At 36.0% G+C, this 27,398-nt stretch overlaps 1 protein-coding gene across 10 annotated transcripts in view; it reads left to right on the forward strand.

The window, feature by feature from the left end:
• Positions 1–27,398, forward strand: part of Mycbp2 (MYC binding protein 2) — a 243,921-nt gene that overhangs the window by 124,770 nt on the left and 91,753 nt on the right. For all 10 annotated transcript variants that reach the window (XM_090342005.1, XM_090342006.1, XM_090341998.1 and 7 more), the window contains 11 exons: positions 619–761; positions 2,067–2,167; positions 3,008–3,226; positions 8,150–8,375; positions 9,880–9,998; positions 11,113–11,200; positions 14,898–14,947; positions 19,404–19,576; positions 21,252–21,396; positions 22,892–23,107; positions 26,790–26,845. In XM_090342005.1, coding sequence (XP_090198131.1) covers positions 619–761; positions 2,067–2,167; positions 3,008–3,226; positions 8,150–8,375; positions 9,880–9,998; positions 11,113–11,200; positions 14,898–14,947; positions 19,404–19,576; positions 21,252–21,396; positions 22,892–23,107; positions 26,790–26,845 — 1,536 coding nt within the window. The remainder of the gene's footprint in view (positions 1–618; positions 762–2,066; positions 2,168–3,007; positions 3,227–8,149; positions 8,376–9,879; positions 9,999–11,112; positions 11,201–14,897; positions 14,948–19,403; positions 19,577–21,251; positions 21,397–22,891; positions 23,108–26,789; positions 26,846–27,398) is intronic.

Below are 27,398 nucleotides of genomic sequence, written 5' to 3' on the forward strand. Positions count from 1 at the left end.
TGTTTTCTTCATAAACAATCTGGGGCACACTGCCTAGATAGTTAATTAAAAAATAATTACCCTAAATAAAGATTTTTCTTTTCCCTTCAATATGATTTTAAATACTCATATCAGGGAGCAAATAAGCAATGTTGTTAAGATTTGTAAGATTTCTAGTCCTTTTAAACCACTCGTAAAGAAATTGTATAAGCACTGCAATAGATTTTTCTTTTCACAATCATAAACATTGTTGCATGCACAAAAGAAGAATTTTGTATTTCAGTATGCCAGACAGTTACTAAGTGTGTATATAGCAGTTACTTGTGGCTCATACCTATAATCCTAGCTATTCAGAAGGCTGAGATCTGAGGAACTAGATTCGAAGCTAGTCCTGCCAGAAAAGTATGTGAAATTCTTATCTCAGTTAATTAGCAAAAAGGGAGAAGTGGGGATGTGGCTTGAGCAGAAAAATCTATGCAAGAAATGAGTTCAAGCCTCAGTACTTCTGTGTGTGTGTGTGTGTGTGTGTGTGTGTGTGTGTGTGTGTGTGTGTGTGTGTGTGTGTTGTGTGTGCGCACGTACACTCACTGGCATGCACACTTACCATTGTCAACTACTTTTTTCTTCCACATGTCACAGGAGTGAATTTGATGGAGATTTACAATCCCAGCTTCTGAGTAAAGCCAATGAAGAAGATAAAAACTGTAGCAGGGCTCTCTCTGTGGTAAGCACTGTGGTTCGAGCTGCTAAGGACCTGTTGCACAGAGCTCTTGCTGTGGATGGTAAGACTTCCCCCTCTCTTCCAGAGTCATTCTTTTACTTGTATACAGTTGCTGAATAGAAGGCATTTTATAGAATCTCAACTATTTTGGTTATCATAGAGCAACAAGAACATTAATTTTGGATCATTCATGCTCTGTACACTAAAGTACACGTGGTATTTTTATTTTCTCAGTTAACCCATTAAGAAAAAAATTTTGTCTTGATAAACCTGGGTTCTTGCTGTATTATTTTTAGTAGTAAAAAAGATTTTTCTCCTGATAGTCTGTTTTCATTATCATTTATCACAAGATCTGGCAATCCTCTTTAACGTTCACTTGTGCTATTTAAAGTTCTATGAATTTTCCATTGGAAACTCCAGTTTGTCTTCTCCTGTCTGTTCTGTATTACCTCTCAGACTGTCATGGTTCAACTGTGTGTAATTATTCACAGATGATTATACTAACTACTACCTGTCACATATTCTCCATCTAATTCTTTAGTATTCAGAGTTATCAGTATAAAAACATTCATCCCTTATTAACTTTTGTTCCCCAAACTAGTTGTATATGGTAAGCCTACTAAAAATAGGGAATGTTTGCTCTACACCAGAGGTTTAGATTATACTAAGAAACTGTTTTCCTCCCAACCTATTATAATTTAGTACCTGGTCTATAAATCAATATTTGAATGGATAATTGGCCTATAATACTAATGTATGTAGATTCTACACAACTTGTCTCCATAGCATCACATTCAGGAATCCATGACAAAAAAAAGTCTATGCAAAGTAGTTTTCTTGGGAAAGTAGGAGTGTAGCTCAAAATCAGCAAATACTTTTGTAATGCTTTCTGTATGTAGGCTTTGTTCTAAATGTTTTAGAATCATTAAGTCATGTAATCTTCACATCATTCTTTGAGGTAATTCTGTTATTACTGTTTTTCAAATTAAAACAATTTGCACATTGTCACTCATATAGTCTAGTTTGGTACAAGGCTAGCAGTTGAAAATCATGGCTATTAAACTAGTTTTCAGTCTTGGCAGTATTAATATATAGACACTTAACACATATTAAGCATTTGGGATAAATATTTACACATGATATACCTTGGTTTTTCCAAGATTTTAGAGAATAGTGGAAGTTTGAGTGGGATAGTGAAATAATTATGAAGATCAATTGAACTAACACAAGTGCTTAAAATAGTATCAGATGCTGTATAAAAAGTAATATCAACCATGCTTTTGCTCAAAAAGACTATAAATACAAGATAATATGTATATGATACAGTGAAACTACCATCTAACTATAGTTTTACTGCTTTTTTTAGCTGATGACATTCCAGAACTGCTTAGTTCTTCCAGTCTGTTTTCCATGCTGCTTCCTCTTATTATAGCCTACATAGGACCAGTAGCTGCTGCTATTCCCAAGGTGTGTAATTCTATAACTTTGAATCTTTTAAAAAAAATAGTCACTTTTTTTTACTTTGTATCCTTCAGTCTTTGAGGCACAGCATGTATATACACACTTACTTACTTTACATTTGAAGAATTTGGAAATGAGAAGTATATTTTAGAAATATGACATATAAGAACTTAACTGAGTTTATGTGTGTTTGTGTATTTAATTTATGAGCTTAATACCAAATTTCTATAGCATTAGGAAAGGTAAGGAGTATTTTCAAATAGTGAAATATTCCAAGGCACAGAAGAAATCATAATCTGTTGCTCTCTGAAATTATTAAGTATTACATAAAACCTAATAGATCCCAGGAAAGAACATATGTTTAAAATTTTAGACTTGGTTATTTTACTATAAAATCTAAGATAAATCTCCTTTTGGTGAGGAGGAGTACTGGGATTTGAATCAAGGCCTCATTTGCTAGGCTCTTGCTCTACCATGGAGCCATGCTTCTAGCCCTGTTTTTTGCTGGAGTTTGGTGATAAAGTCTGGTGCACTTTCTGCCTGGGCTGGCCATGAACTGTGATCATTCAGGTCTCAACCTCCCTAGTACATAGGCTTACAGGTATTATCCTCTAGTACCAATAAAGTGAATCTTTTTTTGTTTTTAGAAAAGCAGAAGTGTTAAAATATATAGAGACCATGTTAGATTGTCTTTGTTGTTGTTTATAGAATACATTTCTCTTTGAGCAAAAATTTATCTAGTAGATATTGGCTAGGTTATTGGATATTAATAGGGTTACCAATAATTTGTTATTTAAAACCATTTTCATACTTATTATCTCATTTAGTATTTTTTATATTTACCAGGTAGCTGTAGAAGTCTTTGGCCTTGTCCAACAATTGCTTCCTTCAGTTGCTATTTTAAACCAGAAGTATGCACCCCCTGCATTTAATCCCAACCAGTCAACAGACAGCACCACAGGAAACCAGCCTGAGCAAGGTCTCTCAGCTTGTACAACCTCTAATCACTATGCTGTAATAGAGAGTGAGCACCCATACAAGCCTGCCTGTGTGATGCACTACAAGGTAAGCATCTGAGAACCTACATTTAAAATTGGATCAGGTGTTTTTGGTGATACCTGAAAAAATGTTCTTATGTTCAGAAATACAACCTTTTGCCTGAGGATGTAGTTCAGTGATAGAGTGCTTGAGTAGGATTAACATTGAGATTGATTTCCAACACTGTAAAATGAAAGAAAGAGAGCTGCAGGCCTGGTTCAATTGGTAGATTGTCAGTTTAGCAAGTGAAAAGCTCCTAAATCTAAGTTCTTTTATAGCATCTGTAGATTGTTGGGCCCTGTTACCCAAAAGACTGCAGGAAAGAGTATTTTTTCATATATTTTTATTGTAATTAATAGAAGGGTTACATTATATTCACCTGATAGAAGGTGCATTACTTCACATACATTGATACCCTTTCTCATGTCTTGGCCCATTTTCCCTCCCCCCACCCCCGCCCCTCATCTTGTTTTCCTCCCTTCTCTGTCCAACATCAAATAACCAAATACGCATATATACAATAAATCAGATAACCAGGTGAAATACTGTAACAATATGAGATAACCAAGAGACAGCAAAAGAGATGAGAGATAACATAGTACATTAAGGACAACAATCACTCATTATATGGCTTTTGTCTATATATCCTGGAGGTCCTTTCATTTAGCGTCATTCTATATGGCCTTATGTATCTAGGTTTTGTTCTATTTTAAATCTCTGTTAGGAGAGCCCAAGGTTTCTACTGATTATGACAAATGAGGGAAACCATTGAGCCTATGATCCTTTGAGTCTGGCTTACTTCACTTAATATGAGTTTTTCTAAGTCTTCTAACTTCCTTACAAATGGGGCGATGTCATTCTTTCTGACAGCAGCATAGAATTCCATTGTGTACAAATACCACAACTTGTTGATCCACTCATCAACTGAAGGGCATCTAGGTTGGTTCCATATTTTTGCTATGGTAAATAGTGCAGCAATGAACATTGTTGTGCTAGTAGATTTAGTATGTCCTTGTTTCTGGACAATTGGGTAAATGCGTAGTAGTGGAATTGCTGGGCCATAGGGGAGCTCGATGTTTCGTCTTTTAAGGAACTGCCATATTGCTTTCCATAGTGGTTGAACGAGTTTGCACTCCCACCAACAGTGTAGTAGTGATCCCTCCTGGCCACACCCCCTCCAGCATCTGTTGTTGTTAGCTTTCTTAGATTTCTTGATCCTGGCCATTCTTACTGGAGTGAGGTGGAATCTTAGAGTTGTTTTGATTTGCATTTCTTTTATGCTCAGAGATTTGAGTATTTCTTCATGTGTCTATAGGCCATACTTATTTCTTCTTCAGAGAAGACTCTCTTTAAGTCTTTGGCCCATCTTTTAATGGGATGGTTGTTTCTTTGGATATTAGTTTTGGAGTGATTTAATTTTTGAGCTGTTGATATATTTTAGATATGAGGCCTTTGTCTGTTGTATGGTTGGTGAAGATCTTCTCCCACTCTGTAGGCTTTCTAGTTTATTGACTAGCTATGTCCTTTGCCATATAAAAGCTCTGCAGTTTAATACAGTCCCACTTATCCAGACTTTCTCTGATTTGTTGTGTTTCTGGGTCCTTATTAAGAAAGTTTTGACCTGTGCCATGGAGACCTAGTGTATCTCCTATTCCTTCTTGTAAAGTTTTCAGTGTATCTGCTTTTACCTCCAGGTCTTTGATCCATTTGGAGTTAATCGTGGTGCAGGGTGACAAAGAAGGATCCGACTTTAGTTTTCTGTAGGTGCTTAACCAGTTCTGCCAGCATCCAGTTGTTGAAGAGACTGTCTTTCTTCCATTCTATTTTTTTTTTGGCTCCATTATCAAAGATTAGGTGGCCATATGTCTGTGGGTCCTCAGTTTTATTCCATTGGTCTTCAGGCCTGTTGTTGTGCCAGTACCAAGCTGTTTTGGCCACTATATCTCTGTAATAGAGTCTAAAGTTTGGTGTTGAAATTCCTCCTGCACTGTTCTTTCTGCTAAGAATTGTTCTTGATATACAGGGTCTTTTATTATTCCATATTTCTTTAAAGAATGACATTGGCATATCGATGGGTATTGCGTTGAATTTGTAGATAGCCTTTGGCAAGATTGCCATTTTCATGATGTTAATTCTTCCAATCCAGGAGCGTGGGAGGTTTTTCCATTTTGTAGGTTGGATAGAATTCTGTGCTGCCATCAGAAAGAATGACATTGCCCCATTGGAAAGACTTGGAAAAAATCATATTAGGTGAAGTAAGACAGACCCAAAGGAACAAGGATGAATGGTTTCCCTCATTTGTAATAATTAGTGCACACCTAGGACTTTCTTAACAGGGGATTACAATAGCATAAAACTAGGTACATAAGGTCATATAGGCTAAATGAAGGGATCTCCAGGATATGGAAATAAGAGCTTTATCGTGTGATTGTTGTTTTTAATGTACTATGTTATTTCTCTTCTCTTTTGTTGCCCTTTGGTTAATCTCATATTGTTACTGTCTTTGACTTTGTTGCCTGGCATATTGTGTATAGGTTTATTTGAAATAGGAAAGGAGAGAAAACAAGATGATTGGGAATGGGTAGTGGGAGGGAAATGGGGACAAAAACATGAGAAGGGATATCAATGTATGAAAAGTAATGCATCTACTATTTGGCAAATATAACTGTAACCCATTGTACATTACAATAAAAAATTTAAATATGCAAAAAAAGAATGTAGGTTGGAGCTGGGCACAGTGGCTCTTGCTTATAATCCTAGCTAGTAAGTAAGCTGAAATCTGAGGATCACTGTTCAAACCACTGTGGGCACTAAAAGGTCTGTGAGATTTTTATCTCCAGTTAATCACCAGAATACCAGAAGTGACACTGTACCTGTAGGGGTAAGGTAATAATAACCTTGAGCTGAAGAGCTTAGGGACAATCCCCAGGCCCAGAGTTCAAGTCCCAAGACTGAGGGAAAAAAATATAGGTTGATAAGTTCATGAAAGTTATTCTGTAGTGCTGCACACATATGCTGTATGTTGTGACTAATATTATTTTGTAATCTATTGCATTTGCACCACAGTCTCAGCTTTGCAAAGTGACATGGACAATGTAGGGATTAAATAGTTTACTATGTTTAGTGCAAGGAAGTGCTTTATAAATTTAATGTTATCATTATTGAGTATTTAAAAGTCAAACTGCATGTGAAAATTAGTGAGAAGTATTCATCTACTTCATCTTTGTAATTGCAAATTAACACATTGTTTAATTATGAAATATTCATATTTTTAAATGTAGAAAATATGTAAATGAATAAAAGATGGTAGAAGCCATGCCATTTATCAATCTCCCTAGGTTCAAGTCTTCTATTTCATTTAATCTCCCCCAGTACACACTTCTTTGTACATATATATATATATATATATACATACATAAACTCTAAGAACCTTTAAAAATAACCATAATAATAATTCCTTACTATCACCAAATATCATGTAAATTTTACTAGTTTGTTTGAATCAGAACACTGCACGCATATCTTGCTGCTGTTCGTATCTCTTTTTCTCTTTGGTGGGTCATGGGGCTTGTACTGGGTCTGGGCTCTTCAGCTCATGGCTATGAACATACCCTTGAACCAAGCCCCACTTCCCGTTTTCTAGAGGTTAATTGGAGTAAGAGTCTCAGGTCCTCTTGTACCAGGGCTGACATTAAACCTTGATCCTCAGATCTCAGCCTCCTGAGTAATCAGGTTTATATATGTGAGCTACATGGCTTTCTGTTGATATCTCTTAAGTTACTTTTGATTTCAAATTCCCTCACTCTGTCTCTTTGTTTCCTTGAGTTTTAGTTTTTCACAAAACTACATGTACGTGGAGTTTTTAAAAGAGAAAAAATTTTTATGAGTTTGTACTGATGATACTAATTTAAAAGAAGGACCACGAGGTCACTTGAATTCTCTTTTGCATACATTTGGAATCTTTGCGTTCAATGATACTGACAATATTGAAATTAGAAAATTACTTACTGGGGCTGGGAGCGTAGCCTAGTAGTAGAGTGCTTGCCCAGCATGCATGAAGTCCTAGGTTTGATTCCATACACAGAAAAGGCTAGACGTGGTGCTGTGACTCAAGTGGTAGAGTGCTTGCTTTGAGAAAGCCCAAGGACAGTGTCCAGGCCCTGAGATCAAGTACCCCCAGACAGGCAAACGAAAAAGAAAAAAGAAAGATAAAGAAAAAAAAAGATAAAGAAAAAAAAGATAAAGAAAAAGAAAATATAATTATTTACCTATTCTTTTGTTCTGTGTGTGGAAGAGAGTAGATGGATCTTTAATCCTTTGATTATATCCTAACTAATAAGGGTAACTAAATATTGTTTCTTGAGGTAAATTAGAATTATCAAGTACTGTTATTTCTCTTCTCTTTTGTTGCCCTTTGATTAATCTCATATTGTTATAGTATCTGACTTTGTTACCTGGCATATTGCATATATGTTTTTATTTGTTTATTTGAAATAGGAAAGGGAAGGGGGGAAACAGGATGATTGGTATGGTGGGGGCAGAGAAATGGGGACAAAGACATGAGAAGGGATTTCAACGTATGAGAAGTGATACACTTACTATCTGGCAAATGTAACTGTAACCCCTCTATACATTACAATTAAAAAATAAATGGATAATTTTTCTTTCAAAAAAAGTTGAGATACTCTCTGATTATATAGTATTTGGGCATTATTTTGTTTAAATATCTAGGAATTGTTTTTACAGTTACATAGCCCTGTGTCAATGTATAAAGCATATTTAGCTTTTATCCCTGTTCCTTCTATTCTCTTCCCTTCTTCTCTTTCATAGGTAACATTTTGTTTTCTTTTAATTTAATAGTTAATCATTGTGTTGTCTTTTTAAAATAAAAATATAGGTAAACACAGGTGTGTAACTTATATACATTTATGTCCACTTGCCTATTGCTAGGTGACATTCCCAGAATGTGTCAGGTGGATGACAGTTGAATTTGACCCTCAGTGTGGTACTGCACAATCAGAAGATGTCCTCCGTTTGTTGATTCCTGTCAGAATTTTTCAGAATGCAGCATATGGACCAAAATTGACATCTGTTCATGAAAATCTAAATTCATGGATAGAATTGAAGAAATTTTCAGGATCTTCTGGATGGCCTACTATGGTTTTAGTGTTACCAGGTAAGTATTTCTCTTCTAGGTTCTTATTTTTTGTTTGTTTTGTCAGTAGTAGGGCTTGAAGTCAGAGCCTAAGTGCTATCCCTGAACGTTTTTGCTCAAGGCTTGCACTCTACCACTTTGAGCTACAGCTCCACTTCCAGTTTTCTGATGATTAAATGGAAATAAGAGTTTCACGGACTTTCCTTACCTAGGTGGCTTTGAACCACAGTCTTCAAATCTCAGCCTCTTGCATAGCTAGAATTTCAGGCATCAGGCACTAACACCCAGATTCTCTTCTGTTTAATTATGGAAAATATATGTATATATGTGCATTTTATTGGAGAAAAATATGTATTTATATGCACTTGTTAAGCATGTGTTATTGAAAACATTTACTTGTAGAGGAAATTATTAAAGATTTATTATGTGCTTTGGTTTGGTTAAGGATTACGATGACTCTGAAAAAGATGCATAGTATGATATGAGTTTTGAAGGAGAGACTGTTTTGAAGGTTGGGGGGGGATGTATTAATACTGAGGAGGGCCTATTTTATGGATGGTGCCGAAGTCTAGCAAAATGTTTTATGTCTTTTATTTTCTTGATAAGTATAAAAATTTCTACACTTAACTAAAATCTCAATTTCCTCCCTTGAGAAGAATTTGTAAGCCGTTTCTGAGGAATGTGTGGTTGTGTGTGTGTGTGTGAAAGACATATACACGTATTTTTCCTCATCGTGGACGTCAGAACTTCAGGCTTGATAGGCCAGCCCCAGCTCTTTTTTTGTTTGTGTTTTTAGATAGGGTCTTGTGCTTTTTCCCAGGCTCACTTGAGACCATGATTCTCCTATCTCCACTTCTCAGTCAGCTAGTGCAACAGACTTGTCCTACCATGCTTGATACTTGTTGTTGTTTTGCCCTGATGGGCTTCAAATTGTCATCTTCCTGTCTATGCTTACTGAGTAGCTGGGATGGTAGGCATGCAACACCATGCTTGATGCCTATTTGCTCATTTCTTTTTATTGATATTTGTCCTTTTCTTTAAGAAAAAGTTATGTTTTAAAATTTTTGTGTACTCTATTGTATTTATAACAAGCTAAAACGGAATTTGTGATACTTCAAAATCATTTCACAAACTTATTCTTTCAACCCAGAAATGTCTTCGTTTGATTGAGGGTCAAGAATTCAGTAAAAGCTAAGAACCAGAGTAGAATTGCCTAACTGAATAGAAATGTCTAGTCTGAGTCAGCCTAGAAACATGTTTGTCTATCCAGTCATCCATTTGATAGCTGACCAAAGAAATGCCTGCATAAACTAAAGAGTAGAGATTAAATGAACTATCGTGCACCTGAGGTGGCTTTGTTGTTAATGTTGTATTTAACAGTTTGCCCAAATGGACGGAGGAAATCTCCCTCAAAAAAAGCATCTAACGATCTGGATACTTAAGATGGATAAAAGATAGGAAATTTTTAATTTTAAAAAACATACTTAGATCCCAATGATGGCCTTTTTTCTTTTATTTTGGTAAGGAAATGAGGCCCTTTTTTCATTGGAAACTGCTTCAGATTATGTAAAAGATGACAAAGCTTCGTTCTATGGTTTCAAGTGTTTTGCAATTGGATATGAATTTAGCCCTGGACCTGATGAGGTAAAAGCAAATTATCTTTTTCTTTTGTCTAAGAAGATTATATTTCTAAGGGCCTGTTGATTTAAATTACATTGCATTATCAGTATTAAGCAAGACTAAATTTAAGTTATGGTTAGGTAATTTTAAATAATTTATAGTTTAATTGTGTGCAATAGTCCTTTGTTACTTTCGTTAAGAAAATACAATTTGTGTAACATCTGTGGTTTTGAAGAGTACATTTAAGTGTAATTAGCAGCCGGAAGTTTGGCCTAGTGGTAGAGTGCTTGCCTAGCATGAGCGAAGACCCGGGTTCGATTCCTCGGTACCATATACATAGAAAAAAAGCTGAAAGTGGTGCTAAAGCTCAAGTGGTAGAGCTCTAACCCTGAGGGAAAAGCCCAAGGACAGTGCTCAGGCCCAGGCCTGGTATGTGGTACCGAGGAATCAAACCCGGGTCTTCGCAGATGCTAGGAAAGCCAAACTCCCAGGGGCTAGGCCAAACTCCCAGCCCCTGCTGCATTTTGGGGGAGGAACAGAGCAATCCTGGTCCTTGAACTCCGGATCTGAGCACTGATCCTGAGCTTATTGCCCAGGGGTAGTGCTCTACCACTTGAATCACAGCTCTGCTTTTAGCTTTTTCAATAACTAATTGAAGTCTCAGGAGTTTACGGCTGAGCTGGATTCCAGCTTTGATCCTCAGTTCTCAGCCTCCTGAGTAGCTAGGATTACAAGTGTGAGCTATAGGTGTTCGTGTTGGTTCTTTTTAACACCAGTACTGGAATTTGAACTCAAAGTTGTAATGTGGCTTTTATGCTCAAGGTTGATGCTCTAACACATGAGCCACACCTCCACTTCCAAATTTCCTAAATGTTTTAAATTGCACACTAAAAATCAAAGTCAGAAATAATTGAGTTCCTTTTAAATAATCAAAAACCATTGTACAGTGAATCTGTAAACCCAACCTTGGAACTGGCATGATGTATAATATTAAACGACTTCCACTATCAGTTTAACCCATTAGTTTAAACATATTCTTTTGTTTCAAAGGTAATGAATGTGTTTGGGTAACATTTTCTTTGTGATCCATGTTACTTTCAAAATATTTTTTAACACTAAACTTTATTCAATATTCCAGGGAGTCATTCAGTTGGAAAAAGAATTAGCAAATCTTGGTGGGGTTTGTGCAGCAGCTTTGATGAAAAAGGATCTAGCACTTCCTATTGGTAAGTCTGTTTAAAAACTACCTATTTGTTAACAATTTTTTAAAAACTATTGTTTATATATTTATTTGTTTATTTGAAGTAGGAAAGGGAAGGGGAAAACAAGATGATTGCTAGGGGATAGCGAAAGGGAAATGGGGACAAAAACCATGAGAAGGAGTATCAATGTGTGAGAAGTAATGTACCTACTACCTGGTGAATGTAACTGTAACCCCTCTATACATTACCCTGACAATAAAATTTTTTTTAAAGATCACACACAAGAGCTTGAGCTTGAGTAACTTGAGCTTAATGGCTTATCCCAGCTGGTAAATAAGTAGTGCTAGAATTCTAAAATAAAATGAACCAAGAGAAAAAAAAATGATTCAAAGTTTGTTATAGAACATCTGAAAATACATAGTAAAATGATTACCATAACGTCCTGTATTCATGAGCAGTAAACTGCTTAGTATGTGTGACTGAAGGTTGTTTCAGAGGACACAGAAGGGTATTCTTGCAATCTTATTTATCCACACATATGAATGCCCTGTGTAAGTGCAAAAATGCTATGTGTTAGGCATTGGGTTAATCCTGTATAACCAGGCTAATCTAAAATTTGATGTAGCCTAAGTCAGGTACCGCGAGTCCCGTTTTTTATCCTAGCTAGTCAGCAGGCTGAAATCTGAGGGTTGTAGTTGAAAGTCAGCTTGGGAAGGAAAGTTCAAGAATGTTATTTCCAACTACTCACCAAAAAAAGCCGTAAGTAGATCAGTGGTTTAGGTAGTAGCTCTAGCCTTGAGAAAAAAACTAAGGGGTAACATGTAGGCCTAAGTTCAAGTCCAATTCTGGCACAAAAAAACAACAACACTACAAAAACAAACAAAAGCAAAAAATCTGAGCCTATTCAAATTTTAAAGATAAGCAGAACTGGAAGAAGAGGTTGTAACTAAGATTGCTAAGGTGAGCTGTTAAAAGGATAATTTTTATATAATTGCATGTGTTTGAGAAGTTTACTAGAATTTGTCATTGCATATGAAACTTTGGCTTTATTTTTTTGTAGTGCTGGAAACTGAACTCAGGACCTTGTACATGCTAGGCAAGCACTCTCCCATTGAACTACATCTCCAATGAATGCTTGTTTATATTCATATTTAAAACAGATATGTTACTGTAATGAGAGAAATATAATTTCAGCATGGATTAACGAAGGCAAATTAAAAATAGACAGCTATTTAGAAGTTTTTTCTTATGGACTAGAATACAGATAAGGCAATGATCATTGTAGAACCATTTATATAACATTACAAATTTGTAATCAGAAGGGTAAAAATAAAAATCTTTCAAGTGCTTATCAGTTCACTTCTATAGTTTCCCTACATAGTTTAGCATTTCATGTTCACAGTAACTGGAATTAATAGGTATTGCTATTATATGCCCTAATGCTCACTCCAAATAGCCATCTTTTCTAAGTTAGAGTTTTTATTTTTATCAATGTGACGAAGAATTTGAAATAACTACGTGGAGGATGAATATTTATTTCATTATGGCATCTGTTTCAGCCCATTATCGCTGGGAAAGTGTGAAGTAGCAGCACAGTTCACATCATGGCAGCTAGGAACCAGAGAGAAACCCTGCAATAACATTCTTTTTTCTTTTTTCGCTTTCCTTTTCTTCTTGTCTCCCTTTTCTTCAGTCTAGTTTCAGAGATATGTTGCCCTAACATTCAGAGTAGGACTTCCCTGTTTAGTTAAGCTTCTCTGGATATGCCCTCATAGACACCACAGAGGTTTGTTTACTCTCTAAGCACTCCTCAAGGGGACAATCAAAATTAACAATCAGATATATTTCTTTTTTTGACACTATCATTATACTCAAGCCTTTATTTCTTGTGGGGAGCCGGATGGCACCTGTTTCCTGCCTCGCTCCTTGTAACTTATTTGGTATGTGAGTGCGAGGCCTTTACTCGTTACTAAGTATCAAGTTGCTCTTCAGTCTGCCGGCATGACGAAAAAGGGCGTGACCAATCCCGAGTCTCAAAACGGCCTTAGCAACAGAGCAGCCAATGGTAGAGAGCCCTTTGTTCCTTGGGCCTATATAAGCAGTTGCATTTCCCGGCCCAGGGCCCCTCTGCTTCAGCTCTCCCTTTAACCAAGTGGCTCTTCATTAAAAGCGTGATACGAGAAGGATCCTCGGGTGGTGTCCGTTCCCGCAATTTCTTTCATTCTTTTTTTAATTACCTTTTCATCCACCTTTCTCTCTTCATGATTAACCCCTTTCAATCTTCTCCCTTCCCTCAATCCAGCTTAGGAGAAATAAGAAAGAGTTCACATAGTCTCTGAATATGTGGAAAATCAATGGCATCCTCTTTGCAGGAGCTTTGTCAATAGCTGTTAAGAATTTACATGTATATACTCTATAATATGATAGCTTTTTATATATATTTGACAGATGATCAAAAATATATCTGGGATATATTTTGAAGATAAGTGGTAGTGTATTTGCATAGTATACTCAAGCCCTGGTTCTGTCCCCAGCAACTTCAAGATGTGTAAGTGTGTGTGTGTGTGTGTGTATACACATCTGTATGTATAGACACATATATACACTAGTAGTATATATAGTGTGTGTATATAGTATTATAGTAGTTCTTTTGATTGTAAAATCTAGAAGCATGAAAATATCTGTTGGTTGGAACCTAACTGATGCTCATCTATACAGTGGATGTCTGTGTAGCAGGTAAAAAAACCAGACCTATATGACCAGACAACAGGATGTCCAGATTATATTGAGAACAGCAGATTGCAGTGTGTGTGTGTGTGTGTGTGTGTGTGTGTGTGTGTGTGTGTGTGTGTGTGTGCGCGCGCGCGCGCCTGTGTGTGCCTGTGTGTGTATTGACACACATGCAGTTAGGATTTAGTAGAACAGTAACACATTAAAAAAAAACACTTCAAACTGGATATCACTGAAGGAGTCACTAAATTTGCTAGAGAAGTAAAATTACTTATTCCATACTTTAGTACAATTTGAATATTTCTCCTTGAACTTTTTCATAACAATAAGTGAAAAAAATAAATGACCAGGGCCGGGAGTTTGGCCTAGTGGTAGAGTGCTTGCCCAGCATGCACGAAGACCCGAGTTCGATTCCTCAGTACCACATACGTAGCAAAAAGCCAGAAGTGGTGCTGTGGCTCAAGTGGTAGAGCCCTATCCTTGAGAAAATCCAGGGACAGTGCTCAAGCCCTGAGCCCAAGTCCAGGACTGGCAAAAAATAAATAAATAACCAGAGGATACTGTCATCAACTTACCTTTTTCTGTAACTCATCATTGCTTTATTAAAATGTGTAGCTCTGTTTTGAGTCAACCAAATAAAATGATTCAGGTTCAGGAAAATCAGTGAATAAACTAATAATTTACTTTTTGATCCAAAAGTAACTATACTTCATTCAAAAGCTAAACATCTATATATACATAGATCTACATATATGTGTGTATCTTTTCTGAAACCACTGTAGGATGTTTCTTAAATACTGGTTTGATAATTATGTCTTTGATTCATGCTAAAAATATTATACATTTTCAAATGTAAACCTCTGGAATTTCTCCACAATGTTAAATATTTTTAATCTAATATGGCAAATTTGTTAAAAAATACAATAAATACAAAAGACTAGAAAGATCAACTATTAGTATATTTTAGTAAAACTTTTTATTTGCATAATAGGCAATGAATTGGAGGAAGATCTTGAAATTCTTGAAGAAGCTGCTTTACAGGTATTGTCCCAAACATGTTAAGATAAATTTATTCATTAGTTTAAACCCATTTCACAAAATCAATCTCTCATTTCAGACATATATAAGTTATAACTGCTCCTCTTGAGGAGAAAAATCGATGTGATCTTTTAATCTAGTGTGGTGAGTATTGACTCCAGTTAAAGAAAAGTCCTAATGGAGAAAGAAGAGCATTTTTATCTTGAAAAGGTTTAACTACCTAGAAAAAGAGGGAAGGCTTTTTACAAAGGAGCTCAAGTTGTATTGTTGACTTGCACATTTTGATAAGAAATAAAAAGTGAGAAAGGTACTATTCACTATTGGAATATTGGTCAGATGGTAATCCACTTAGGTAGCATTGTAAAAGGTAGAACTAGTTAGTGAAATTCAATTGAGAATCATCAGTTTGTCACAGTTATTGTTAACTGATACTTTTTGCTTTTATAGAAGTTGAAGTACCCATTAAGCACTGAGTGAAATGTATGATGAATATATTTCTATTGAAATCCTTATTTTTCTGAATATATTAATTTGAAATACTTTGGTATTCATATTTGCTGAGAGATTGGTATGCCACTCTCTGGACTTCAGTGGTCTCATTTTATCTAGTTGTCACTAATTGTTTAAAAAGTATTTTTCAGGCTATAATTCTTTCTTCTTAGTGTAGGCCAGAGATAATTCATTTGTTTATAACATCAATATAGACTAGATACTGAAACTATCAAGGATGGGTGAATTTTGCATAATGAAATAGCATGAAGGTAGAAGATAGGTTAAGAGTCTGATATTTAGTTTAAAACAAAGACATACAGACTGTAGGATTTCATGCTTATGGAAGATTATCTAAAAGTACGTTTCGAGCTGGGCACGTAGCTACTTTCAACACTGAGTTCCCAGGATCATGGTTCTAAGCCAACATGGGCAGAAAAGTCATAAGATTCTTATCTCCAGTTAACTACACATATAAAAAATAAATAAATAAAATAAAAGTAGAGCTGTGGCACATGGTAGAAAGATAGTCTTGAGGTCAAAAGTCAGAGACAGCACTTAAGCCCATAACAAACCCCAAGACCATCACAAACACACACACACACACATGCTCACACACGCACACACACACACACAAATCAAAAGTTTGTGTTGACTTGCTAGCAATATCTCATTAAAAAGAACATGTAGTAGTCAAAAATAGAAAGGTTATGTTTTTGGGATAAAAGAATCACAATTTTATGTTCTTATTTTTTCTAATTTCGCCATGTACTATGTACTTTTGAGCTCACATTTGGAAAAGATTGATTTAGATCATGTGTATATTTTGTGCAATTATTAGTAGTAATTTACAAAATACCTATTCAACACTTTCTAGTTGACTATGTGATTATACTCTGATGTCAATATTGTTTCTTGCATCTTATAAGTTTAGAGAAGCTCTATGACTTACTTAAAAAGTAGCTTAGTTGAAAAATAAAGAAAACTTGTATTCAGGTCTTCAGACTCTAACATTTTATTTCCTAAGATGATTAAAGCACTGTATTTTATTTAATTTATCCAACACTATTTCTAAACACTTTGTGTATTTATAGTTATTTGTAAATATTTTGTGTATTATAGCTATTTCTAAACATTTTGTGTATTTATAGCTTATTTAGTTCTTACAACAAACCTGTTAAGTGAAAAATGTTTTCTCCATTATGAAAAACTGAAGTCCAAATACATTAGATAACTTAATCAGTGTTAAGTAGCTAGTAAGCACCTGCATTGGAGTCTGACCTTTGAAATTTAGTTGACAGAGGCTGTTATTTTGACTGGTCTTGCCTAGTGGCCATGTATTCCTGACGATGGTTAAGAAGCTTTGGGATTTTTAAAACTCATATTTTTTTGTGTTCGAAGAGAAAAAAAGGTTAATTTTTTTTTACTGTTCAGGATACAAAATTACAAACATTTAATAAATAATGTCAGACAGAAATTCAAGATTTTATAAGATCAGAAATTATTATGCTATATAAACTGTTGAAGCATAAATACAAAGAAATATCCTATTTACAAAAAAACAAAGCTATCCCAAATTTTTCATCTTTTTTGGCATGTAATTATGACATTATATGTATCAAATGACTTCTCTTTCTCAGACAATGAAGAACTTTTTATGTATGTTCTTAAATTTAAATGTTATAATTACAGTGTAAGAGGGACATTATTTGTTCAATAGTTGACATATTTTTAGATTCAAGGATAGTTTGTTAACAATAAATTGTATAAACTTGCCTAGAGCCAAGTGACAGTTTTCAAGTGGTATACTTCGTAGAATGTAAAGGTTACTATTGTGTAGGTTTGTTAGTCCTGTAAAATCAATCATTTTATGAAAAACATTTAATGAAATTTACTTTTAAAAAGTTTCTAGCAGGGCACTGGTGGCTCACACTTGTAATCCTAGCTATTCAGGAGGCTAAGATTTTAGTATGGCACCTTAAAGCCTGCTCTGACAGGAAAGTATGTGACACTCCTATTTCCAACTAACCACCAGAAAATCAGAAGTGGTACTGTGGCTGAAAGTGGTAGAGTGTTATCCATGAGTGAAAATGCTTAAGGACAGAGCCCAGGCCCTGTGTTCAAGCTTTGCAACGAACCAAATTTTTTTTCTATAGTTTCAGTATTTAAAGCATATCTGTCTATATACGTAAGATTTATTTGTTATGTAGGTGAAAACTAAAATTTTAGTTTCATCTTCCTCTTAAAAAAAAATTGTTGGGTAGAAGCATGGCCGAGTGTTAGAGTGCTTGCCTAGCATGCACGAAGACTGGGGTTCGATTACTCAGTACCACATACACAGAAAAATCCCAAACTGGTGCTGTGGCTCAAGGGATAGAACGCTAGTCTTGACAAAGCCCAAGGACAGTTCAGGGGCCCAGAGTGGCCAAAATAAAAAAACCAAAACAGCTGTGGACCAGGAGTTTGAACTAGTGATAGAGTGCTTGCATACCATATACATGAAGACCTGAGTTCAATTCCTCAGTACCACATACATAGAAAAAGCTGGAAATGAGCTGGGTGTGGTGGCGCATGCCTATAATCTTAGCTACTCCGTAGGCTGAGATCGCAGTTCAAAGGAAGCCTGGGCACTAAAGTCTGTGAGACTTTTTTGGGGGGGGGGTGGGTCATGGGACTTAAACTTGACCTGGGCACTGTCCCTCAACTCTTCAGGTCAAGGCTACCACCCTACCCCTAGGCCTGGGTGCTGTCCCAGAGCTCTTCAGCTTAAAGTTACTGCTCTACCCTTGAGCCAAGCCCCACTTCCATTTTCTAGAGGTTAATAGAAGAAAAGAGTCTCAGGTCCTTTTGTGCCCGGGGCTGGCATTGATCCTAGATCCTCACATCTCAGCCTCCTGAGTAGATAGGATTACAGGTGTGAGCCACCACACACTTGGCTCTGAGATTCTTAATCACCAGAAAACTAGAAGTGGCACTGTGGCTCAAGTCTTAGGACTGTAGCCTTGAGCTAAAGAGCTCAGGGACAATGCTCAGACCCTCAGTTCAAGCCCCACAACAACAACAACAACAAAAAAAGCTGGAAATGGTGCTGTTGCTCAAGTGGTAGAGCACTAGCCTTCAGAAAGCCCTTGGACAGTGCTCAGGCCCTTAGTTGAAGCCCTGGAACTGGCAAAAAAAAAATTGTTAAGGATTAGACTAGTGAGGTTTGTTTATAGCTACAATTAGGCCTCTACCCACTTTTTTGTCCATCCGAGCAAAGACCTTGCTATATCCCTCTGTCCAAGACAGCAGACCAACTAACTTGAAATTGTTTCATTAAGGGGAACTTAAAAAGAAGAATTCAATAGCTGTCTCATTTGTCTAGCCTTGACAGATGAGAATTTCATTTCGTCTTTAACTTGCTATGTTTTGAGGAGGAAAGAGATTGCAATCTTGTCTTGAATTTTTCCTTCCTAGAAATTTCTACTTATGAGCTAAAGAAAGGAATACTGAGGTCTAGTGAGAAGATGAGCTATTTAAAGTATGACATGGAAAAAATCATGTAAAGTTTTCTTTTAATTAAAAAGATATATATGTTAGGAGTAATGTGATACAGACCAACACTAATGAGGTTGAGGCAAGAGGATCAAAAATTCAAGACTTAGGCGGGGAGTTTGGCCAGTGGTAGAGTGCTTGCCTAGCATTCACGAAGACCTGGGTTCTATTCCTCAGCACCACATACATAGAAAAAAGCCAGAAGTGGTGCTGAGGCTCAAGTGGTAGAGCTCTACCCTTGAGAAAGTCCCAGGACAGTGCTCAGGTCCCTGAACTCAAGCCCAGGACTGGCAAAAAAACAAACAAACAACAACAAAAAAAACCTTAAGACTACACTGGGCTACTTAGCAAGACTCTGTCTCAAAAAAGAAAGTTAATGAAATAATAAAGTAATGAAGATAAAAAGTAAAATCGAATTTTTCTTTTAACCCAACAGGTGTGTAAAACCCACTCTGGTATTCTTGGAAAGGGTTTAGCTCTTTCTCATTCACCAACTATTTTGGAGGCACTTGAAGGAAGCTTACCACTTCAAATCCAAAGCAATGAGCAGTCCTTTCTGGATGATTTTATTGCTTGTGTCCCGGGATCAAGTGGTGGAAGACTTGCAAGGTACTTTAAGTACTACAATTACTTTCTTATGACTTTGTTCTGAAGAGAAACTAAAAAAGGATCTTTATGTTGTCAAAATGCTTCTAAACTATTCTGATTTGTATGCTTTTGAACTTTCTAAAGTATGAAATAATATTTTGAGTTACTGATAATTATTTTGTTGCTATACTTTTTGTAGAAGGAACATAAAAAAAGTCTTGTTTACATTATTTTACTGCCAAAAAAAAAAAACCAACAACAACAACAACAAAAACTCCTTTCTGGTTTATTTTTTTAATTGTAGAATAGTCTTTAGTTCTTAAAACCCAAAGGGTGACCAGAATGTGATAGCAGATCTTTTAGCTTCATGCTATGTTCATAATCATTTCTATATAATGCATGATAAATTTTCTCAGACTGGGCCAAGAGTTTAGCCTAGTGCTAGTGTGCACAAGAGACCCGGTTTCGATTCCTCAGTTCCACATACATAGAAAAAAGCCAGAAGTGGTACTGTTGCTCAAGTGGTAGAGTTCTAGCCTTGAGAAAGCCCAAGGACAGTGCTCAGGTCCTGAGCTTAAGGCCCAGGACTGGCAAAAAAAAAAAAAAAAAAAAATTCTCAGACTAAGCCAGGCAAGGTGGCTCATGCCTGTAATTCTAGCTACTCAGAAGGCTGAGATCTGAGGATCCTGGTTCAAAGCCAGCCCAGGCACTATAAGAACAGGAGACTCTTCTCTCCAACTAATCACTAGAAAATGAGAAGTAGGTCTGTGGCTCATGGGGTAGGGCTGTACCATTGAGCAGAAGAGCTCAGGGACAGCCCATAGGCCCAGAGTTCAAGCTCTAGGACCCACAAAAAAATAAAAATACAATTCTCAGTCTCATCTCAGAAACTCTTGAATGTAAATCATAGAGTATAAATCAGGAGTGAATTTTGTAAAGAATAGGAAATTGACAAATTTTACATGGAATGGAAAGTATGAGAATAATAACAAGAAATTATGTGTTAAGGCTTAGTAAAGCTGAGTGCCATGCTCAAATCTGTTATGTCATTTACTCCAGAGGAGGAGATTGAGAGGATTGCCAGTAGAGGCAAATGTGGGCAGGCCTTCTTGCTCAAGAAGTTGAAAGTTATGGGCATGTATATGGTCCCAATTATGAGGAAGTCCTAGATACGTGCATCACAGTCTGAGGTAGGCCTGTGGCAAAATCACAAGACCCTACCTGAAAATTAAGGCAAAAAAAGGGGTGAGGACATGACTCAAGTAGTGGAACTCCTGTATGGCACATTTGAGGCCCTGAGTTCAAAACCCCTCCTGCCAAAAAACTACACAAATCACACTTCCCTCAAGCAGTAAAAATATATTCAGGACTTCCAATTACACACTGCCTAAATTCTTTTCCTGTTTTTTTTTTTTTTTAATTTAGCCATGGTTAAAATTTCAGGTTTTCTGACTTAAAAATTGTCTGTATAACTTAAATATAAGAAATTTTATATGTGTGGGCCTGTTATTGTTGTTTTTAAAATGAACTGTCATTAAGATATCCAAGGGATACATGTGTGTGTTTATCATTGACTGTGAAATGAAGTTAGTGCTTTAGCATTTTGCCAGTACAATATTTGTTTATCTGGCCCAATTTCATGTTAGTTATCAGTTACAGTGATGAATATTTGCTTGTTTCTTTTCAATACTTTTAGGTGGCTTCAACCAGATTCCTATGCTGACCCTCAGAAAACATCCTTGATCCTAAATAAGGATGATATTCGTTGTGGTTGGCCTACTACCATTACTGTGCAGACAAAAGACCAGTATGGGGATGTGGTACATGTTCCTAATATGAAGGTAATTCTGTCTGAAAGAAATTTAGATATGTCTGTTCCCTGACCACTGTAACTGATAAATTTATGTTTGACAAGTACTTAGGCTCCATCAGCTTAATTCTTGGTTTATTTAATGGAGGACTCTGAAAAATGATGTAAGCAAATTTTTTATGTTAATTAGTTCCCAGTTTTCCAAGCTATGTATTAGGGTGCTTTAAAGAAATTTTAAGAAACTGACTATGGGAAGACTACTGGGGATGTAAAGTAAAGGCCCTCAGAGTACAGTGTGATAACTGGATAACTGAATGAAAGAGGACAATGTGTGTGTGTGTGTGTGTGTGTGTGTGTGTGTGTGTGTGTCTGTCTGTCTGTCTGTCTGTCTGTCTGTCTGTATCTGTGTCTGTCTGTTTGTCTGTCTGTCTGTCTCTCTTTCTCAGTCCTGGGGCTTGAAGTCTGGGCCTACCACTTGAGCCATTACTCTACTTGTACTTTTTGGTGATTAATTAGTCTCACAGGCTTTCTTGCCTCAATGGACTTTTGAACTGTGATCCTTGGATCTCAGCCTGCTGATTTGCTAGGTGTATACATGTGAGGCATCATCCCCTGCTTGGCATCCAGTGAATTTTTTTTGCCAGTGCATAGACAAACAAACAAAACATAGAGTAAAATATTTATTGTAATTATTGGAAAGTCTTTTTCCTTTAGTTGAACATACCAAGCACATAACCTAACTCTAGCTGTGTTGCCAAATTCCCTTGAAAGTATTTCTGAATTGCATTTTTCAAGAGAAAGTTTACATTTTAAGAATCTTTGTTTAGCAGTACATTTGTATTTAAGTATTACAGTAAACTGATAAAAAATAATTCTGTAGTTGGAGATATGGCTGAATTGGTAGAATTCTAGCCAGTGAGTGAAAGCATCAGGTACTGAGTTTTAGGTCTGATTTGGGACCTGTTTTATGATTGAGGAAATTAAGTTGAAAATTTTGTTTAAATCAGGGGCCTAAGTCTGTGATAGAGAAAGCTAATATTTTTTGTTATGCTAAAATAAAGAAACACCAATTGGCTAAAGATATTTTTTCTGTGCACCCAGTTTTAAGATATGTATTGAAGCAAGTTTTCTTTTGTAGAATAGTACAGTTGGAATTAAGATGAATGATTTTCTGTATTCTGAGATTATGGGAAACTATATTAGAATTATGTGGTAAAATCAATTATTAGTTCCTGCAAGAATTCTATATAGATTTATTCTGCTAGCCTTTCCTGTACTTTATTAGTAGTGCAGTTGGTTTTTGTGCTTTGAAATCAGATAATTTATTCCAAAGTAGTGAGTCTTTGCCTTCCAGTGTGTTTAGAGTCATCTTGTGGTCAAAAGATGGGAGTCTTTGATAGGAATTACAAAGAGACCAATGCTAACAAAGCTTCTAAATAAATGTGAGCTGGGAATTGTAAGTTTTTTTTTTTTCAGTGTGTCAAGAATCATTACATAATAACATGTGGCTTTTGTGATATGGTCAGGTCGAAGTGAAAGCTGTACCTGTTTCTCAGAAGAAAACATCTTTACAACAAGAGCAAACAAAGAAACCTCAAAGGATTCCTGGTAGTCCTGCAGTAACAGCAACATCTTCTAATACCGACATGACTTTTGGTGGGCTAGCCTCACCCAAACTGGATGTTTCATATGAACCAATGATAGTGAAGGAGGCTCGATATATTGCCATTACAATGATGAAGGTAATTTATTTTTATTTACTAGGAAAATTTTATTTTCACTCTTCATTTATTTAGTAAACACTTCAGTGAGTCAGACAGATTCAAAATTAGAAATAAAGAGTGCTGCTGATAGTAAACATATAGCATACTTTTTAGATGGTGTTATTTTCCTAAGATGATTTTCTTTAGTTTCTGGCAGATAGATATGCCTAGGGTAATGGTACACCACTTATAGAACACATTAATCCAGTCAGAGACTGAGGTGGTTTAAATCTGGATTTGATGTCCCATATATGTACTTATGTGCTTTCAGTTTTCTGCTGCTTTATGAATGTAACTCTAAAATGGTTCCAAGTCTTCCTCATCAACTTTCAGGTTCTCACAAATGCCAGGTGCATCTCTTTGGGGTTCCTAGTTCTTCAGGTTTTTTTCTCTCTTACAAGTATTTGGACAGATTTTTTAAAATACTTTGTTTTTTATGTATCTTCAGAGACAATTAAGCTGAAGATAGGAATTTTAACACCTTCAGAAAGCAGTGATAATCCATTGAAAGCTTCCTTTAGTGTATGCAGATTAATTTAAGAGAGATTTGGGCTACTGAGTTAGCAGACTTGGGTAGCTAATGAATGGAACTTGGAGGGGAGGGAAAGGGAGGAAATAAAGATGAAGTTTACCTATAGACATTGAGTAGTAAGTAGGAAGAGGAGGCAGGTTTGGGCTAAAAGGAAAAGAGACTTAGCTTGGGATACAGTGAGTTTTAGATATTCTTTATGAAGATACATGAAAGGAAGTTAAATGTACAGTCCAGAAATAATTACAGATTGAACTAAAGAAAAGGATTTGGAAGTCATTGATAATTAGGAACTCAGACTAATAGGTACTATCTGTCTTCCATGGTGAATGAAGAGGGAAATTACAGTTCTCACACTGTCAAGCAAATTCATAATGTATACTTTGATTTAACATTTATTTGTAAGACAAATAAGGGGAACAGATGGGAAAGGGGGAAAGAAAAGAGAAATAAAAATTGTCACATTAATTACTTGTCACATTAATGACATAGTCTAAGACAACTGCACTTACCTTTATTCTTTTTCCCACTTTACATAAAGTAATTTCAAGAACTCTGTAATTTACTGTTTTCTTACCATTTTATATTTGGGGAAACTGAAGGAAAGAGTTTGCTCAAGGCCACATAAATGGTAGAGTATTACTCTGGGTTTGAGTTTACTCATTATGTCTCCAGTTGCCCTATCATATGCCTTCAAAGTCAAGGAAGAGAAATTTTAGGATTACAAATGTTCTGCTGAGGAAATGAAGTCTTAAAAAAGACAGGAAGAATTTGTCACTTACCTTAACAGAAGTTTTAGGAGCATAGTGGGTAATGAATGAATAAATAAGAAACAATAGCTAGAGACAAAAACCAGTCGTTATTTTTGGTTATAAAAAAGAACAACTGGAAATGTTGAGTGAAGGCACTGGAGTATGAAATCTGATAAACAGAGACTTAGAGGTTTGAGTACTGATGAGGTATGTGAGAGAAAGGATGTACTAACAGCACACTCTTGTTTCAGGAAAGAAGATTTTTCTTTTTCTCTTTTTTTTTGGGGGGGGGGGTAGGGAAGTCATGGGGCTTGAACTCTGGGCCTGGGCATTGCCCCTGAACTCTCCAGCTCAAGGCTACTGCCCTACCCCTTGAGCCACAGCCCTACTTCCCATTTTCTAATGATTAATTGGAGATAAGAGTCTCACTTCTTTTAGTGCCCAGGCTGGCTCTGAACTGCAATCCTCAGATCTCAGCCTCCTGAGTAGCTAGGATTACAGGCGTGAGCCACCGCACCTGGTATAGGAAAGGAGATTTTCTTATATCAGCAGATACTTCTTGCCACTCATTAGTGAATCAAGGACTGTAGAAGATGGAAAAAAAAGATATTATTATTTCTTTTATTAATCGATGAAATAATACAGTACCTCAGCTATGTAGGAAAGGGCCAGGAATTTCTCATCACCAATGTGTTCTATCAGCAATTGGATTATAGCAATATGATTATATTTTTTGTCTAGTTTTCATTTTCCTGATTTCTACTTCAGTTAAGTCATTTCTAACATTTATTGATCATTAGGATTTCTTTAATGAACTTTTTAAAGTTGTTTTTTATTATCTGGATAATGTATTGAGGGGTTACAGTTATATTCATCAGGTAATGATTACATTACTTCTCGAACTTTGATACCCCTTTTCATGTTTTTGTCCCCCTTTCTCTTCCCTGTCCTCTCCCAATCATCTTGTTTACCCCTTCCCTTCCCTATTACAAACAAACAAACAACACATTTGTTTACTTTTCTTTGTGTGCTTTTCTCTTTTGAATTGATCTGGTCTTTTTAAAATATATTTTTATTGTAATTAATGGAAGGGTTACATTATATTCACCAGATAGACGGTACATTACTTCACATACATTGATACCCTTTCTCATGTCTTAGTCCCCATTTCCCTGCCCCCATCCCCGCCCCCATCTACTTTTCCTCCCTTCCTTATCCAACATCAAATAACCAAATACTCATATATACAATATATCAGACAACCAGGTGAAATACAGTAACAATATGAGGTAACCAAGGACTGCAAAAGAGATGAGAGATAACATAGTACATTAAGGAAAACAATCACTTATTATATGGCTTTTGTTTCTATATCCTGAAGGTCCTTTCATTTAGCGTCATTCTATATGGCCTTATGTATCTGGGTTTTGTTCTGTTGTAAATCTCTGTAGGAGAGCCCAAGGTTTCTACTGATTATGACAAATGAAGGAAATCACTGAGCCTATGTTCCTTTGAGTCTGGCTTACTTCACTTAATATTATTTTTTTCTAAGTCTTTCCATTTCCTTACAAATGGGGCGATGTCATTCTTTCTGACAGCAGCATAGAATTCCATTGTGTATAAATACCACATCTTGTTGATCCACTCATCAACTGAAGGGCATCTGGGTTGGTTCTATATCTTTGCTGTGGTAAATAGTGCTGCAATGAACATCACTGTGCTAGTGAATTTACTATGTCCTTGTTTCTGGACGATTGGGTAAATGCCAATGTGCTATTAATGCATATCCCATTTATGAATTTTCAGTACACTTCTCCCACGTGATAGCTTCTTGCTATCTTTACAGTGTTTGCCTAGAAAAATTTAAAGCATTTTGTTTTGAATACATATTATCTGAGTTTTTTCATCTAAATTAGAACAAATTGTTTCTAAAATTTAGGTCTTTAGCCCAATCCAAATTTATTTTTAAAAATAGCCTTATATAGGCAATTGATTTTCCTTTTTTTAATATTGATAACTACTTTTCTTTTTTTAATTTTGCTGGTCATGGGGCTTGAACTCTGGACCTGGGCACTGTCCTTAGGCTCTTCAGCTCAAAGCTAGTACTCCACCACTTCCAGTTTTCTAGTGGTTATTTGGAGATAAGATTCTTAAGGACCTTCATACCCGGGCTGGCTTTGAACCACAGTCTCCAGATCTCAGCCTCCTATATAGCTAGAATTACAGGCATGATCCACCACACCCTCCTTATAACTTTTTTTATTATAATGTATAGAGGGGTTACTGATAACCACTTTTCTTAACAATGTTTATTAAGTATCCTATTCTACCAATTGAGAATGATTCTAATGATTTTACAATTGTTATTGATCTCTTAAAGGTTTATGAAAATTACTCATTTGAAGAATTGCGTTTTGCATCACCAACTCCTAAGAGGTAAGGGTTACTTCTTTCAATGCATAGCTAAACATGTACTGTCAGTTGCTTACTACTGAAAGTCATCCTGCCTTCCAATTTCACTTTATAAATTCTTTAAAGCATTGTAAAAACTTTTGAGTAGTGATTTCTCCTATTTAGTAATGTTTAGATTTGATTGTATGTATAAAATATAGTTGAAACCTATTGAAATTGTTTTAGGAAGAAGGAAGTTGAAATCCAAATCCTGAGATATTTTATACATTGTCATAATCAGAAAAGTTCAAGCTAATAAAACAGTAGACAATAATGGCTATTGAGGTTGAATAAAGCCATAATGAAATCACAGAGAAATAAGAAGGAAATACTTCAAGAAAGTTAGGTGGGCTCCAATGATTCCAGTCTGTAATCCTAGTTCCTCAAGAGGCTGAGATCCAAAGATTATACTTCTGGCTAGGCCAAGCACACATCTGAGGACTCTTAGCTCTAATTAATTATGAAAAGGCTAGAAGTGGTTATGTGGCTCAAGTGATAGATTATCATCCTTGAATGAATAAGTTAAGCAAGATTGCTG

The sequence above is a fragment of the Megascapheus bottae genome, chromosome 11 (genome assembly GCF_031878675.1).
Source record: "Megascapheus bottae isolate mThoBot1 chromosome 11, mThoBot2.hap1, whole genome shotgun sequence".
Taxonomy (NCBI): Eukaryota; Metazoa; Chordata; class Mammalia; order Rodentia; family Geomyidae; genus Megascapheus; species Megascapheus bottae.